Source organism: Bubalus bubalis, chromosome 18, assembly GCF_019923935.1.
Source record: "Bubalus bubalis isolate 160015118507 breed Murrah chromosome 18, NDDB_SH_1, whole genome shotgun sequence".
NCBI lineage: Eukaryota > Metazoa > Chordata > Mammalia > Artiodactyla > Bovidae > Bubalus > Bubalus bubalis.
The window spans coordinates 50,561,446-50,579,204 of NC_059174.1; the positions used below are offsets into that span (position 1 = coordinate 50,561,446).

Sequence of the window (17,759 nt, forward strand, 5' to 3'; positions counted from 1 at the left end):
GACCACCAGGAAAGTTCTGAATCAACTGTCTCTTAATTAGAATCACTCACCTGGTGTCCAAACTTGGGTTCTTTGAGTCTCAGCACAGAAGGAATTCAGGGAGAGGCAAAGTGATAGGCAAGAAGTAGAATTACTAATATTCTACTTGCTTGTGTGGGATGCAAGTGGGCAGGTGAGGGGGCTGTGTCCCAAAACTACATTTTGGGTTTAACTGGTAGCTCAGAAGGGAAAGAATCTGCCTGCAATGCAGGAGACCTAGGTTCGATCCCTGGGTTGGGAAGATTCCCTGGAAGGGGAAATGGCTACCCGCTCCAGTATTTTTGGCTGGGAAATCCCATGGACAGAGGAACCTGGTGGGCTACAGTCTATGGGGTTACAAAGAGGACACGACTGAGCAACTTATACCCTTATAAGTTGACTGAACACTAACACTTATAATCAAAGGAAAGTGGAGGAGCGGGGAAAGGACCGCCTTCTTCCTCATTCTTCCAGTTGATGTCAGGCTTACATCACTAGCTTCTTTAGAGTGTTTGACCCTATGAGGTCAAACTAGGACTGTCACAGAGCTTATGGAAATCAGCAGAAGGGTGGTAACATGTCCTAAAATACATTGAATCATCTCAGTTTCCATGTAACGACAGTCTCGTGCTTTGAAATGTCAACCTTTCCCTTAAATCTGTCCTTAATCCTAAGGAGCATTATTTTGTTGATCTCGACCAGCACAATGCAAGCTTCATTTTTTTTTTTTTTTTCCTTTCACTTAATGACCTGGGGCATATCGCATGCTCTTACTCATGGCTTTGTAGTTAAGCAAACCTGCTTTATCCCAGGATGTTGTAATAGCTTTCTTGAGTGACCCTTACCTTAGAGTAGGGCTTCCCCGGTGGCTCAGATGGTAAAGAGGCTGCCTGCAGTGCAGGAGACCTGGGTTTGATCCCTGGGATGGGAAGATCACCTGGAGAAGGAAATGGCAACCCACTCCAGTGTTCTTGCCTGGAAAACACCATGGACAGAGGAGCCTTGTGGGCTACAGTCCATGGGATCACAAAGAGTTGGACATGACTAAGTGACTTCACTTTCACTTTACCTTAGAACGGTCTCTTGAAGTTCCCTAGGTTTTCCTGTCTATCTACAATCCCCTACTGGGACTTCTACAGCCATCTATGTAACTATCTATTTTTATCCCTATCAGTTTTTTAAATTTTATTTTAAAATATTTCTTTATTTGGCCGCATCGGGTCCTAGTTAGAACGTGTGATATCTTCACTGAATCTTGTGGGATCTTTCCTTGTGGTGCCTGGACTTCCTCATTGTGAGGTGCGGGCTTAGTTGCCCCAAGGTATGTGGGATCTTAGTTCCTCGACAAGGGATAGAACCCACGTCCCCTGCGTTGCAGGGTGGATTCTTAACCCCTGGGGCCATCAGGGAAGTCCCATCCATATCAGTCTTAACCACTGGACCGCCAGGGATTTTTCCTCCTATCAGCTATTGGAATAGAGAGAATTTAATATAGCTATTTGTTGTGCTTCCCTGGTAGTCCAGTGGTTAAGAATCCACCTGCCAAAGCAGGGGAGATGGATTCGATCCCTGTTCTGGGAAGATCCTATGTGCTGCGAAGCAACCGAGCTTGTGCCACAACTACTGAGCCCCTGCTCTGGAGCCTGTGAGCCACAACTAGAGAGGAGCCCCCGCTTGCCACAACTACAGAAAGTCCTTGTGCAGCAACAAAGACCCAGCGCAGCCAAAAATAGACAAATCTCTTCAAAAAAGAATTCTTAGCTTGGGAAATCCCGGCAGTCCAGCGGTTAAGACTCCGTGCTTCCTCTGCTCAGTGTGCGGGCAGATCCTGCAGGCTTCACAGTGTAGCCAAAAAAAAAAAAAAGAATTGTTAACTAGATGTAAAGGTGTTAGAGGGCTTCCCTGTTGTCTCAGTGGGAAAGAATCCACCTGCCAATGCAGAGACGGGGATTCTATCCTTGGGTTGGGAAGATCCCCTGGAGAGGGAATGGCAACCCACTCCGGTATTCCTGCCTGGAGAATCCCACGAACAAAGGAGCCTGGCAGGCTACAGTCCATGGGGCTGCAAAAAAGTTGGGACACAATTTAACAACAAAATGAAACTTGTGAACCTACTAACCAAAAGAGTGAAAAGGAAACTAAGGGATCCTGAGGGTAGCAGCTGCAGGAAGCACCCACCACCCTGAGCGCTAAGGGGAAAGGAGAAGAAGTTGGAAAGACTGAAACGTAGAAACTCGAGAGAGGCCCAGTAGAGCTGAGACTCAGACCTTTGAGGCAGAGATGCTGTTGGTCTGGTTTTGCGGATGTTTGGTGGGACTTTGGATTTGAGCAGCAGCTTACCCCTGGGTCTCACTGCGCGTGCTGCTTCTGTCCTTTTACCAAACAATTTGTAAGACTTTTCATTTTGAGGGAGGCCCAGAGTACAAAGACTGCAGCAGGTGCTGGCTTCATGTAATCTGACCTGACTGACGCCCGGACCTGATGACCCGGCAGATCCAGGGATGTGCAGAGTGCTGGTGGCAAATAGGGATCAGGCAGCAGGAGGTCACTCACTGCAGACCGCCAGGGCTTTGAAGCAAATCAGGCTCTTTTCTGTAGATACTATTTTTTCAGTTTGAGAAACTGCTCATTACTGGGCCCCCATAGAGATCGAACACCTCCCCATGGATAGTGACCATGTGACCTGAGGACTCGTGTGATCTGAGTATTGTCATCTGGGCACCAGTCAGGGTCCTACCAGGAAACAGGTCACTCCAAATATCTGAATGAAGAGAAGTATTCACTAGGAATGAAGTTGCTAACTAGGCAACTGGGAGGGTAAAAGTTGAAGTCCAAGGCCAACTTTTTCTGCAAGGGGCCGGATGTAAATAGTCCCGGCTTCCAGGTCATCCTGTCGCTACTCAACTCTTCTTTTGTCTGGAAAGCAGTTGCAGATGATAGCTAAACGAGTGAGGCTGGCTGGGTTCCAATAAGACTTCATTTACAAAATTGGGCAGATGCAGTAGACCTGGCCGTGGTTCACAAACCCTTGCTCTCAGGCACGGAGGTAGCAAGTCAGGAAGCCACTCTGTCTCAAGTTCCGAAGGAACAGAGAGGAGCTGACGCTGTTGGAAACTTTGAGGAAGGGCTCTGTGAGGCTCGTTCCGCAAGCGCTTGTTGTCCTTCTTAGTCGCTAAGTCATGTCAGACTTTTTTGTGACCCCATGGACTGTAGCCTGCCAGGCTTCTCTGTCCATGGGATTTTCCAGGCAAGAATGCTGGAGTGGGTTGCCATTTCCTTACACAGGGGATCTTCCCCACCCAGGGATCGAATCCCTGTCTCCTGCATTAGCAGGCGGATTCTTTACCACCGAGCTATCAGGAAGCCCACTGCAAGTGCTAGGAAGCTGCAGACTGGATTTGTCTGCTGTCCTGGGAAGAACCGCAGCCACCTTGGGTGCAGAAAGGAAGGCTGGGGACCCAAGAGCCCACTGGAAAGTGAAGGTCACTCTCATTCCTCCAGCCCTGCAGCCTTCCTCTGGCGCCCCCTACAGGGAGCCGATGGCACAGCACAGGTGGTTTGCACAGAGCTGGTGCACAGGGCAGGTTGGGGGCTGCGGGACAGTAACAAGTGGTTGGTTTTTAGACATTTAGACAACCCCTCGCCCCCCATCATTTCTACAGGTGGCTTATCATTTGGCTTCTTCCCGATTTCATCCCAGAGATGAAACTGTCAGGGTCCCCTTGGGGAAGGGAAGTCTTCTCGAAGGAATGGGTGTCTCTTTTGGGAAATGAAGAGGCGGGGAGGAGGAGGTGGAAAGGGAGGGGGAGCTTTAAGTCTCTGAGAGGAGTCTAGAAGGAACTTTCAGCCTTTAAGGATCTGTCTGTCCTCTGTTCAGAATGAAACCTGAATCTGACCACCACCACTTTGCCCGCCCCCAGCATCTCCATGGACACCTTTAGTCAGCTTTCTCCCTGCCCATCTCACCCCTATGCCTGCTTCCACTCTTGCCCCTGTGGTCTGTTCTCAAGGCAACCAGATCAGTCACCTCCTGCTCACACCCTGTGATGTGATGTCTTCCACTGTCCTTGGAGCAGAATTGGCCGCCTTACCCTGGCCTGCAGGACCCTGAAGGGCTCTGGTCCCCACTCCACTGAATTTCCCACCCCTCGCTTTCTTTTTCTTTTTTTAATATTTATTTATTTGGCTGCACCAGCTCTTAGTTGCAGCACACAGGATCTTCAGTCTCAGTTGTGGCAAGACCAGGGGTCGAACCCGGGTCCCTGCTTTGGGAGCACAGAGTCTTAGCCACTGGACCACCAGGGAAGTCCTCTACCCCTCCTTTTCTGCTTCAGCCACCCTGGACACTGTCTTGGGTGCAGTGGGGAAGCCACCCCTGGGTTTTAAACAGGTGATTATCACTTTGGATTGGGGGTGTTATTAGCAGAGGTGGGGGTGTGTGTGGCTAATGGGTTATCATGGAGGACCTTTGTCAAGACAGACCTCCTGGGGTGCGTAAAATATAATAAGATTCCTGTATTTGCTGGCATTGTTCCTGACAGTTCACATATCAGTCATAAGAGGGGCAAGTGCACAACAAAGGAGAAAACCGGAATTCCCTGGTGGTCCAGTGGTTAGGACTTGGTGCTTTCACTGCTGGGGGCACAGGTTCGATTCCTGGTCACAGAACTCAGAATCTGCAAGTTGTGGGCCAAAAAAAAAAAAAAAAAACAGAGGGAACCGCCCCTTACTCTCAACATGCAGAAATCCCCGAGGGTGGGCTGTGAACCCAGTGTGTTCTGGGCCCTTGCCACACGTCGAAGCCTCTGGCTTCACCATCGCTGCTCCCAAGTCTTACTGGGGCCATGTCGTCTGACCCCCACCTGGCAGGAATCGTTTCACCTGCATCATCTCCCTCTGCTCTTGGTTTGTCTTTCGGGTCTGTCCTCTTTCCCTGACATCAAGTTATCTTTCAGATGGGTCTCTTCCGGTCGCAGATTTCATTTGGGCCCCACGTGATCTCTCTGTGACCCTGGTTCTGATGCAGCCTGTGGCACCCCTCTCTCCTTCGAGGCCTGAGCCCTCTCTCCCTTCCCCCAGTTCTGCCCCAGCCTCTGTTACCTCCCACGCTGCCAGTCTCAGTGCCTTGGGGAGGTGAGCACGTCCCTCCTCCCAGGCCAGTGATCCAGGACCTTGACTCTTCTGTTTCAGCCCCAGGGTTGAAGGTCTGTGCTTGAATTGGGAGTCAGTGCTAGGCCCAGTTGAGGCCGTGGGGGCGGAGCCGGTATTCATGGAAGAGGCACCCTGGGAGCCGGGTCCCAACCCAGGAGACGTCTCGCCTACATGTATTGCCCCCATTTTACAGAGAAACAAACTGAGGCTCAGAGACATGGAAGCCCCTGTCCCCGGTCACCCAGCGAGCTTGGGTCAGAGCCAGGGCTCCCTCCTCCCACACCAGGCCCTTACCAGCTCCCTGCCTCCTCTGTCATGTATGTGTGCGTGTGAGGCCACGTGTTCACGTGTGTGCACTGTGCCTCCAGGGGATGACCCCCCCACACCACATCACCTGCACTCGTGTACTGGGCACGTGTCTGTCTGCCTGAGTCCACGTGGGTAGCCTGTGTCTGGACACTCATGTGGATTTGGCGTGGTGTGCACATGTTGCTGGTGTAAACTTGATGTGTACAGTGCTCACATGGGCAGAGTGTGTGTGTGTGTGTGTCTCCAGGGTATGTATATGTGTGTGTGAAGTGCCAGGTTTTTTCCCAGCCTGGGTCCTGCCCACAGCTAATGACTGACTGATGTCCACTTGAGCAAGATGGCCTCTTTGGGTCAGGCATCCCGGTGTGCCAGCCAGACCTCCCCAACACACCCTTTTCTCCCTCCCTTCACCACGTCAGACGTGGGCCCCAGCCACCCACCCCTCCCTGACTCAAGACTCTGTGCAGCTCCTCTCGAGGTCATTCTCTCAACAGAGCTGGGCATAGTCCTGGGTCTCGGGATGCCTGGGTGCACACACCTGGGTCCCTAGCACCTGCCAGGGGCAGGAGAGTGGAGGTCACACGTCTGTGTTATGATCCCCAGCTCTTGTGCCTTTATTCCTCAGTGCCTTGGCCTCTCCGAGACTCAGTCTCCCCAGCTGTAAAATGGGGCTAGTACTGGCCCCCAGGGAGCTGTTGAGAAGATTATACAAGATAAACCCTATAAAGTGGCATCTAGCTCGGAGCCTGGCACGAAGTAAGCTTGATAAATGTTACCTGTTAACTGTTCATACCGAAGAGAAACCAAGGCTCCCGGAGGGTCCTGAGTGGGTCAGCGTCTGGGCATCTTGACTCCAATCTCAGGACCCCGGCGTGGTGGGAGTGGCTGGGGGTCTGTGGTAGATTTTATAAAGCAGGGCCTTAAATGATGAGCTTGACGTCGGGGGAGGGGAGCGGGAGAGATTGGATGAGGCGGGGCAGCTGGGAGGAAGGAGGACGTGAGATGACAGGGGTCCAATACGGGGCCCAGGGTGCACTCCTGGAGCCAGTCTGGTCCCCTGGCTCCTCCTGCCGTCCTGCTCTCTGGGTGTCTCTCTCTTGGCTTCTGATACTCCAAATCGCTCCCTCGGTACAGCTCTCTCTAACTGCGTGTCTGTCTCCCTGGCCCACCCCTCTGCCCCCACCCCGCCTCCCCTCCAGCAGAAGGCAGACCTGGCTGTGGCTGCGTTCACCATCACAGCTGAGCGGGAGAAGGTCATCGACTTCTCCAAGCCCTTCATGACCCTGGGGATCAGCATCCTCTACCGGGTGCATATGGTATGGTTCCCCTGGAGACGTGGCCGGGGGTGGGGCGGGGGTGGCATTGAGGCCCGAGGGAGACAGAGGCTGCAGGCTGGACCTTGCCTGCTGTGGTGGGACCTGTGGGCCCCGGGGCTTTGGGAGGGCCTGGGGGGGACTCTGCTCACACTCCCTCCCCCACCAGGGCCGCAAGCCCGGCTACTTTTCCTTCCTGGACCCCTTCTCTCCGGCCGTTTGGCTCTTCATGCTTCTTGCCTATCTGGCCGTCAGTTGCGTCCTGTTCCTGGCCGCCAGGTGAGCCCACTACCTGCTGCCTGGGAAGAAGGGGGCGGGGCGGACGCAGAAGCCGGGCTCTCCGCGGCTGACCTTCCTGTCTGTCCTGATTGTCTCGGCTCCACTTGGAGTCTTGGGTTCCCTGCACCCGCCCTCCCTTCTCCCTTTCCGGCCCATCTCTGTGTTTCCTCCCTGTGTCTCTGGCTTCTGCTCCGCGGTCCTCTCCAGGCCTCTCCCCTTCTCGTTCTTCTGTCCTCTTCCTCTTTTGCCCCCACTGTCTGTGTGTGTGTCTGTCTCTGCTCGTCTGTGTCTCTCTTCCTCTCCATGTGTGTCTTCCCATCTCTTCTGATCATGGTGGCTCTCTCTCTCTCCTGTTCTCTTTCTTCCCACCTGCTGTGTCTCTCCACAGGCTGAGCCCCTACGAGTGGTACAACCCGCACCCATGCCTGCGGGCGCGCCCCCACATCCTGGAGAACCAGTATACGCTGGGCAACAGCCTCTGGTTCCCCGTGGGGGGCTTCATGCAGCAGGGCTCGGAGATCATGCCCCGGGCGCTGTCCACGCGCTGCGTCAGCGGAGTCTGGTGAGAGGCTGTCTGCCCGCCCCAACCGGGGTGGGTGGGGTGTTTTGGGGGGACCCTCCTGAGACCTGGGCCCATTCCTGTTCCCCATGCCAGCCGTGTGATGGGACACGGGGTAGGGCGAGCTAAGCCCCAGCTCCGCAGCTCACTGGCTGTATGACCCTCTCCATGCCTCAGTCTCCTCATCCGAGAAATGGGAGTAAAAATGCCCACGTCTCATATAATCAGGACAGCATGAGTGTGGTAGTCACTGTCTGAGACATTGCCCCAGGCAGTCACAGAGACTAGAATCCTTGAGCCACGACAGCCTTCACTGTCCAGAGGCCAAGGCTGAGGCCCAGTCAGACACCTGCTCCCTCAGAGCCCCACAGGGACCCAGTACCTTGAACAGAGCTTATTTTGGCTCTGAGACAAGCTCCGAGAAGCTTCATGCCAGAGAGCAGACACTGACAACCGGTGGTGTCTGGTTCATAGCTTTACATTTTTTGGATTAGTTGTCATTTAAAAATTGGGCAAATTCACTTACAAATTCAGATTTCTTTCTTCTTAAAAGAAAAATACTTAATTAAATTAGTTTATTTGTTGGCCACGTGGCATGTAGAAGCTTAGTTCCCCAGATCCTATAGGGATCGAAGCCATGCCCCCTGCATTGGGAGCTCGGCTGTTCTTAACCACTGGACTACCAGGGAAGCCCCAGGCTTCTTTCTTTTTCTGTTTTGTTTTGGCTACGCCACACGGCTTGCAGGAATCTGTTTCCCAGCCAGGGATTGAACCCCAGGCCTCAGCAGTGAGAGCCCGTTGCCCTAACCACGAGGCCACCAGGGAACTCCCCACATTCAGATTTCTCACTTTTCTGAAAGCTTTGGGAGCTCTGGTGTTGTGCAGCTGGCACTCCCACCTGGTGTCGATGCTGCTCCATTGGCCCCAGGCCCTCTGCCTCCTCCGGTCACTTTCTGGCCTCGCTTCCATAAGCGCTCATGTCTGCCACTCTGTCTTTGATTTATTTAGCCCCATGGTATGTGGGTGGAGAAGGCAATGGCACCCCACTCCAGTACTCTTGCCTGGAAAATCCCATGGACGGAGGAGCCTGGTAGGCTGCAGTCCATGGGGTCACGAAGAGTCGGACACGACTGAGCAACTTCCCTTTCACTTTTCACTTTCATGCATTGGAGAAGGAAATGGCAACCCACTCCAGTGTTCTTGCCTGGAGAATGCCAGGGACGGGGGAGCCTGGTGGGCTGCCGTCTCTGGGGTCGCACAGAGTCGGACACGACTGAAGTGACAGCAGGGGGATGGTATGTGGGATCTTAGTTCTCCAACCAGGGATGGAACCTGTGCCCCCTGCCTGCATCAGGAGTGCAGAGTCTTAACCACTGGACCACCAGGGAAGTCCCCATCCTGTCTTTTAAATAGCAGATGGGCTTGGTTGCAGCTCATGTGACTCTTCTCAGCTCCTTTTCCTCCTTCAGTTCAGTTCAGTCGCTCAGTCATGTCCAACTCTTTGCAACCCCATGAATCGCAGCACACCAGGCCTCCCTGTCCATCACCAACACCCAGAGTTCACTCAGACTCACATCCATCGAGTCAGTAATGCCATCCAGCCATCTCATCCTCTATCGTCCCCTTCTCCTCCTGCCCTCAATCCCTCCCAGCATCAGAGTCTTTCCCAATGAGTCAACTCTTTGCATGAGGTGGCCAAAGTACTGGAGTTTCAGCTTTAGCATCATTCCTTCCAAAGAAATCCCAGGGCTAATCTCCCTCAGAATGGACTGGTTGGATCTCCTTGCAGTCCAAGGGACTCTCAAGAGTCTTCTCAAACACCACAGTTCAAAAGCATCAATTCTTCGGCACTCAGCCTTCTTCACAGTCCAACTTTCACATCCATACATGACCACAGGAAAAACCATAGCTTTGACTAGACGGACCTTTGTTGGCAAAGTAATGTCTCTGCTTTTGAATATGCTATCTAGGTTGGTCATGACTTTTCCTCCTTAGAACCACAGAAAGCTGAGGAGCACGCCTAGAACAAGGAACATTCTCCCAGTTTTATGGATTAGAAGGCCGAGACCCAGAGAGAGGAAGTGGTTTCCTAGAGAGTGCATTTGGCTAGAGGCAGGGTGGGGCTGAGCCAGCTTCCCGCCCCAGTGCCACCCACCCCCCAGTCCCTGGGTGCTGCCTGAGCCTGGCTCTGCTCCCCAGGCCCTTGGTGACCTCTCCAGGGCAACCCAAGACGTTGGGCCTGGTCCCTGTCTGTTACAATCAGTGCGTCAATAGTCATTCAGCACAAAGTGCTTCTGAGCCCTTTCTATGTGCCACGTACTCAGGTGAAAAATTAAGGAGGCAAAGGAGCTGAGAATAAATAAGTAAAGAGATAAATAAACACAAGAACATCATATTTTATGCCAGGATTGTATCCCAATGATATTGTCTGATTCAAAACTTGTTCATTCAAGACCAACCATAATGGTGGCAGGTCTTTCTCTCAACTAAGTGGGACGAACTACCGTCTGGCGGTTGTTTGCAGTTTGCTTGGCCCACTGGCTTTGAAACTTTTGAATCTCAATGATTTCTTTTAAATGTCTTGGAATTGGCATCACTTCAGGAGTTACACCCTGCCTTCAGTTTTCTGTTGCTGTTGCAACAAATTACCACAAACTTAGTGGTTTTAAAAACAATGTAAATTTATTCTCTTACAGCTCTGGAGGTCAGAAGTGCAAGATAGATATCACTGGGCTAAAGTCAAGGTGTTGGCAGGGCCAATTCTGAAGGCTCTAGGGGAGAATCCATTTCCTTGCCTTTTCCAGCTTTTAGAAGCTGCCTGCATTCCTGGGCTTGTGGCCCCTTCCTCCAGCTTCAAAGCCAGCAGCACAGCATCCTCAAATCTCTCTCTGACTCTGACCTCCTTCTTCCTCTTATAAGGACCCCTGTGATTCCATGGGTCCACCTGGATACTCCAGGTCAATCTCCCAATCTCAGGATGCTTAACTTAATTCTATCTTCAAAGACCCTTTTTAACAAAAAAATTATTTATTTGGATGCACTGGGTCTTAGTTCTGGCACTCAGAATCTTTGATCTTCATTATGACATGCCAGGTCTTCAGTTGCAGCATGCTAACTCCTAGTTATGGCATATGGAATCGAGCTTCCTGACCAAGGATCGAATCTGGGCCCCCTGCACTGGAAGTACAGAGTCTTAGCCACTGGACCACCAGGGAAGTCCCCTGTAAAGAGCCTCTCACTCTGAAGGAACATACAAGTTCCAGGAATGTGCATATAGACATCTTAGGGGCAAGGATTTCTTCTGCCTACCACACATCCTAAGTGAATTTTATTAGCATTTTAAATGTAACGATGTATCAGATGTACATAAGCTGAGCTATTGAAGAACCTAACAGGGTGCAGTGAAAAAGAATGAAGATGCTTAGGAAGGGCACCTCTGAGGGAGGAGTCCTAAAGGTGCAAACAGAGGCAGACCTGCCAAGGAGAGGGAGGCACATTCAGCCAGGCAGGAGAGGGCGGCCTGTGTGAGGAGGTGGCTGCAAGGGCAGGGAGGGACCCACCGTGACAGATCTGGCTGAGTCCCCAGGTCAGGTGGGGGACCAGTGACCACCTCTCTGTAGCCCATCCCTTCTGCTCCTCAGTCAGGGACCCTCTTCCCCAGCTGCGTGTTCTATGCCCCAGAGATGTGGTTGCCACAGGAACAGCAGCAGCCCCCCCCAAAGCCCGCCTCTTGGGCCCCTCATCTCCTGTCCACCCGAGCCACAGCCTCCTGCAGCCACACCCAAGGGCGCATCATCATTTGGGACAGTTCTGCCTTGATTCTTTATTATTTTTGGCCATGCCCCCATGGCCTGTGGGATCTTAGTTCCCCAAATAGGGATTGAACTCGCACCCCCTGCACTGGAAGCCCTGAGTCTTAACCACTGGACTGCCAGGGAGGCCCCAGTTCTGCCTTGAAAATCAGTATTTCCGAGTTCATGCTCTGACCCCAGCTCTGTCCCTCCTGGGCTCCCCCAGTCACTGCCTTGAAGTCGGTCCTTACACCTCCTTTGCCCTTGTCAACTTCTCAGGCCAGGTCACCCTCGCCTCATGCCCTCCTGGTAAAGAAAGCCCCCAAACCTCAGGTCTCGCTCTGCTCCCTTCCCCACGTCCACCAGGGTCACATGGGCCCCCTGTATTGATATGGCCAGCACACCCTGTTAGCCATCCTCTTTCTAGAAACTCTTTGCTCCTAGGCTGCTGTGTCTTCCTGGTTCCCTGCGACCTCTTTGGATCCTCTGTTCCATTTCACCATGGGCTCCTTTGGCCCTTGCTCTCTCTCACTCCACACCAGTGATTCTTCAGTGCTCACAGACTCAATGCGCTCTTTAAAAAACAAACAAAACACTATTTACTTGTTTATTTTAACCATTCCACACCACGTGTGGTATCTCAATCCCTGACCAGGGCTTGAATGCAGGCCACAGTAGTGAAAATGCAGACTCCTAACCACTAGCCTGTGCACACGCTAAGTTACTTCAGTTGTGTCTGAGTCTTTGCGACCCCCTGGACTGTAGCCCACCAGGCTCCTCTGTCCATGGGATTCTCCAGGCAAGAATACTGGAGTGGGTTGCCATGGCCTCCTCCAGGGGATCTTCCCAACCCAGGGATCGAACCCATGTCTCTTAAGTCTCCTGCAGTGGCAGGTGGGTTCTTTACCACTAGCGCCACCTGGGAAGCCCCTCTTAACCACTAGACCACTAGGGAACTCCTTCAGTGCCTTCTTTTTTTAAAAAAATTAATTTATTTATTTGTGGCTGTGCTGGGTCTTCGTTGCTGCATGGCCTTTCCTCTAGTGGCGAGTGGAGGCTACCCTCTAGCTGAAGTGCACAGGCTTTGCAGTGCCGTGGCCTCTCTTGTGGCCGAGCACGGGCCCTAGGGCACTTGGGCTCCAGTAGTTGCAGTTGATAGGCTCTGGAGCACAGGATCAATAGTTCTGGTACATGGGCTCAATTACTCTGTAGCATGTGGGATCTTCCCGGATCAGGGATCAAACATGTGTCTTCTGCATTGGCAGGCAGATTCTTTACTACTTAGCCACCAAGGAACCCAATGCCCTGTTTTTATAACAAATATTTGGTAACATCTCTTTTCCGCCCTAATGAAATTCAAAGGTAATACATCAACCTACACACATGATTCAGAACAAATCAATATAATGCCCTGATTTCAATACAAAGGAGAAAAGGGGAAGTGATTGACGATAAAACAGTAGGAAAGCAATACCTAAATGCTTGGGTGGGACTGTGCTTCAAGACAGATTGCAGTGGTCAGGTGGCCGAACCTACGGGTAGTGGATACCTTTGCAATTATGAGAAGACAAACTGTTTAATAGAATGATGTCAATACCTGAGGCGTTACGCTTTGAAATCATTGGCAGATAAGTGTATCTGTAAAACTACAAATTACCATGAATGTGAGACTCATCAACGCAGCTGGTCCAAGTGTCCACACAGTGAGTCAAATACCACAAGCAGGGCGGCTGTCAGAGACACGATTTCCCCAAATTGTGAACAGTTCTTGGCAAGGTTTCAAATAAAACAACATCCAGCTTTGTTCCTCAATCTAAACAATAGGTAAACATTTCTAAACATTTCTAGAAATGTTGGTTTCTATTCTAGCCATGCCAAAAATATTTTTGTTTTTATGTCCGTGCATGCTCAGTCATGTCCGACTCTTTGCAACCCCATGGACTGTCGCCCACCAGGCTCCTCTGTCCATAGGATTCTCCAGGTGGGAACACTGGGGTGGATTGCCATTTCCTTCTCCAGGGGATCTTCCTGACCCAGAGATCGAACCTGAGTCTCCTGTGTTGGCAAGCAGATTCTTTACCACTAGTGCCTCCTGGGAAGCCCTGGTTTTTATGTATCAGGGAGTTAAGAGTCAGATAACCATGTACAGGATTTTCCATGTTTAGACTAGGCTGTCTGGTCGACACCTGTCCCCACCCACTGACATTAGGACTCCACACAATCACTGGTCACCAAAGTGCCCCACACCTCACCAAGCACTTTCCTCAAACAACCCTGGGGCCACTCCCTGCCGGGGAACCACCACCCTATACCCCCAGCTTCCCTTCCCAAGTCCTCAACTGTAGATCCCTCCATGCGGCACCCTCAAACTCAGCTTGCCCAAAGTGGAGCTCACGTCCTTAATCCCAAATTGGTCCCCAGGTTCTATCTTGGTGAACGGCCCCATCACCCCCACCATTGCCACTGCCCGTCTGCCATGCTGTCCCTGGGGTTTCAGGGTGCCTGGGTTGTATCAGGCACTGAATAGTTTTGTCTTGAGTGAATGACACCATTGACCCGTGGGGTAGGTTTGAAGAGACTTGGGTTCCAGAGAGATCATGGTGGACCCTGGATCTTTGTGTGAGTCGAGTTTGGGTTGCTTTTGGAAAAGGCGTATTATTCATCCGTTTATCCTACACTCCTCCCGCATCCCAGCACCTAGCACAGGAGTGAGTATGCATGCTCAGCAGAGGACAGCTGCTCTTCTCATCATTATCCTCTGGAGGAGGGGGTGGTCTGGAAGGACCTCTCAGCATCTTTCCTGTCTTCAGGCCCCACAGATCTGTATCTGTACTTCAGCAGGGAGCCTAGCCCCTCTCATCTGCCTGGTGGGAGGACAGAGGGCCAGGCCAAGACAGGTGACTGCCTTTGGGTCTAGAGCCAGGCCAGTGGGTACTTCTTTTCCCAAGTCTGTCCTGAGTCACAGGACCATGAAAGCACACACGTGCATGGCACTTGGTCTGTGTCGTAACTCACTCTTAGAACAGCCCTGTGAGGAGAGACCTACAATTATTATCATCATTATTACTATTATTATAAATACTGTTATTATGGCCACACAAGAGGCTTATGGGATCTTAGTTCCTCCACCAGGGATTGAACCCATCCACTTGACATTGAAAGCATGGAGTCCTAACCACTGGCCTGCGAGGGAATTCCTATGGGGGCCTATGATTATACTTAACCTCACGGGTGAATCCATGGTTTCAGGGCTCATCAGTGATGGAGCCAGGATTTGGGGATTTTCCAGGGACCTTGATTTCTACTTTATTTCCACTGTGGTCAGTGAATATTCTCTGTATGATTTTAATCCTTTGTCATTTGTTGAGACTTGTTTTATGACTCAGCATAGAGTCTATCCTGGTAAATGTTCTACATGCACATGCATAGAATGTGTGTTTTGCTGTTGGGGGGTGCAACGTTTTGTAAATGGGAATTAGGACTAGTAGGTTACTCTTGTCTTCATGTCTTCTATATGCTTATTGACTTTCTGTTTACTGATTCTATCAATTACTGAGAGAAGAGTGTTGAGATCACCACTTGTAACTGTGGAGAAATTTTATGTTTCTCTTTTCAGTTCTATCAGGTTTTGCTTTATGAATTTTGAAGCCGTGTAATTAAGTGCATCAATGTTTGGGACTGTTGTGTCTTTTTGATGAATTGACCCCTTTGCTATTATGTAGCTCAGTTGGTAAAGAATCTGCCTGCAATGCAGGAGACCCTGGTTTGATTCCTGGGTCGGGAAGATCCCCTGGAGAAGGGAAAGGCTACCCACTCCAGTATTCTTGGGCTTCCCTTGTGGCTCAGCTGGTAAAGAACCCACCTGCAATGCAGGAGACCTGGGTTCAATTTCTGGGTTGGGAAGATCCCCTGGAGAAGGGAAAGGCTACCCACTACAGTATTCTGGCCTAGAGAATTGGCCAGAATTGACTATAATAGTCCATGGGGTCTCAGAGTCGGACACGACTAAGTGACTTTCACTTTCACTTCTTTATTCCTGATAAATTCCTTGTTTTGGGGTTACCTTTTTTGATATTCATATAGCCATCCCAGCTTTTTTTAAAAAGTATTTATTTATTTGGCTGCACTGCATCTTAGTTGCAGCATGTGGGATCTAGTTCCCTGACCAGGGATCGAACCAGGGCCCCCTGTTCAATCACTGTAGCATGGAGTCTTAGCCACTGGACCAACCAGGGCCATCCCCAACATTTTTAGTGCAGTGTTTCATAGTATATCTTTCCCCCATCCTTTCATTGTCAGCTTACCTACACTGTTATATTTAAAGTGGTTTTCTTATAGACAGCACGTACTTAGGCCTAGGACCAGGGATTGGCAAAGTTTTTTTGAGTATTGGGCCAAATTATAAATATTTCAGGCTTTGCTGGTCATATGGTATCTGTTGCATCTACTTAACCCTGATTATGGTACAGAAGCAGCCTTGATTGAATGAGTGTGGTTGTGTTCCAATTAAACTTTTTTTTTTGGCTGCACAGCGGGGCATGTGGGATCTTAGTTCCCCAACCAGGGATCCAACCCACGCCCCATCCCCCCCACATTGGAAGCTCAGAGTCCTAACCGCTGAATTGCCAGGGAATTCCCCCAATAAAACTTTATGGACACTGACAGTGAAATTTGAATTTTATGTGTCATGTGTCATGAGCTGTTACTCTTCCTTCAGTTTCTTCTTAAGCATTTTAAAATGTGAAAGCCATTCTTAGCCTGTGGGTTGCACAGAAGCATTAAGTCAGATCTGGCCTGTGGGCCATAGTTTGCCAACCCCAGGCTGAGACCATTTACCTGCAGTATAATTATTGGTATTTGTTTGATGTTGTTTAATTGCTAGGTCGTATATTTTTTTGACCCCATGGACTGTAGCCCACCAGGCTTCTCTGTCCGTGGGATTTCCCAGGCAGGAATACTAGAGTGGGTTGCCATTTCCTTCTCTAGGGGTCTTCCTGACCCAGGGATCAAACCTGGGTTTCCATGTCTCCTGCATTGCAGGTGGATTCTTCACCACTGAGCCACCTGGAAAGCTCATAAAACCCAGCATTTACTTATAAGAATTAGTTGCATTCATTCAGAAAAAATTCAGACTTTATAAACTTGGTGTAAAATGTTACTAGCTATTTCTAAAACAAGAAATAACTAATAACATGTGTGTATCTATGTTGTCCTACTTGGGGTTTATTGAGATTCTTGGATCTGCAAGTTTATAATTTTCACTAAATTTGAAAAATTTTGGACATTACTTTTTCCAATATTTTTTTCTGTTACCCCCTTACTCTCTTCTGTCTCTGGGACTTCCATCATGGATGTAAGACCACTTGGTGTTATTCCTCAGGCCACTAAGTCTCTGTGTTCATTGTTGGTCATTTTTTTCCCTCTTTGTGTTTCATTTTTCGTGTATGTGTTTCTTTTGAATAGATTCTTTTGCTGTCTTCAAAATCTGTTTTCTTTTCTGTGCAGTGTCTAATCTGTGTAGATCCTTCCAGTAAAAATTTCCTTTTAGATGTTGTATATTTCATATAGAGATTTCTGTTCTTTTCTTCCATTTCCCTCTGCAACATGTTCATGTTTTTCTTTACATCCTTGATCATTCTGAATGTCTTTGTAATAGCTGTTTAATATCCTTGCTGCTAATTCCACCATCTCTGCCAATTCTAGTTCGGCTTCCATTGAACAACTTTTTCCTAGTTGTAAGTCAGTTTCCTGCACGTTTGTTTATCTGGTATTTTTTTTTTATTGGATGACAGACATTGTGGATTTTATGTTGTTTACATTGTTGCATGTATTAAAGAATCTTTGGGTTTGTTGGTTTTTTTTTCTCTGCAAGACAGTTACTTGTGGATTCTTTTGAGTCTTTCCAGGCCTGTTTTTAAGCTCTTTTAGGGTAGGTCTAGCCGTCTATGGGGTCGCATAGAGTCGGACACGACTGAAGCGACTTAGCAGTAGCAGTAGCAGCATAACAACTAATTCTAATGTGTTATCCTTTATCTCTATTGAATGTCTTATGCATTCAAAGAAATCTCTCTACTCTGGTTAGGAGCTCAAAAGATTCCCATCCCTGTACGAGCCCTTGAAATTGTTCTCCCTTTGAACGTTCTTATCTGACCCCTTGGAGTTTTATCCAGTGCATACACAGACTGACATTCAGCCAAAGATTCAAAAGAGAAGCTTTGCAGATTACTAGAACGCTGAGCATTCTGCTGCTTCCTCTTGGGCATTCTGTCTCATGAATGCCAGCCATCTCTCGGCCTTCTTGATCTCTGATCTCCATCTCTACAGCTCAGTGAGTTTGCC

At 49.9% G+C, this 17,759-nt stretch overlaps 1 protein-coding gene across 4 annotated transcripts in view; it reads left to right on the forward strand.

Annotated features, from left to right (window-relative positions):
* The window catches only part of GRIK5 (glutamate ionotropic receptor kainate type subunit 5), a 63,730-nt gene that overhangs the window by 35,862 nt on the left and 10,109 nt on the right, over window positions 1-17,759 (forward strand). For 2 of the 4 annotated variants that reach the window (XM_045163253.1, XM_025269188.3), the window contains exons 13-15: window positions 6,678-6,794; window positions 6,961-7,070; window positions 7,459-7,632. In XM_045163253.1, coding sequence (XP_045019188.1) covers window positions 6,678-6,794; window positions 6,961-7,070; window positions 7,459-7,632 — 401 coding nt within the window. Of the gene's footprint in view, window positions 1-6,677; window positions 6,795-6,960; window positions 7,071-7,458; window positions 7,633-10,325; window positions 10,411-17,759 lie in introns of those variants that run through there. The other 2 variants (XM_045163254.1, XM_025269189.3) reach the window with 2 other exon arrangements.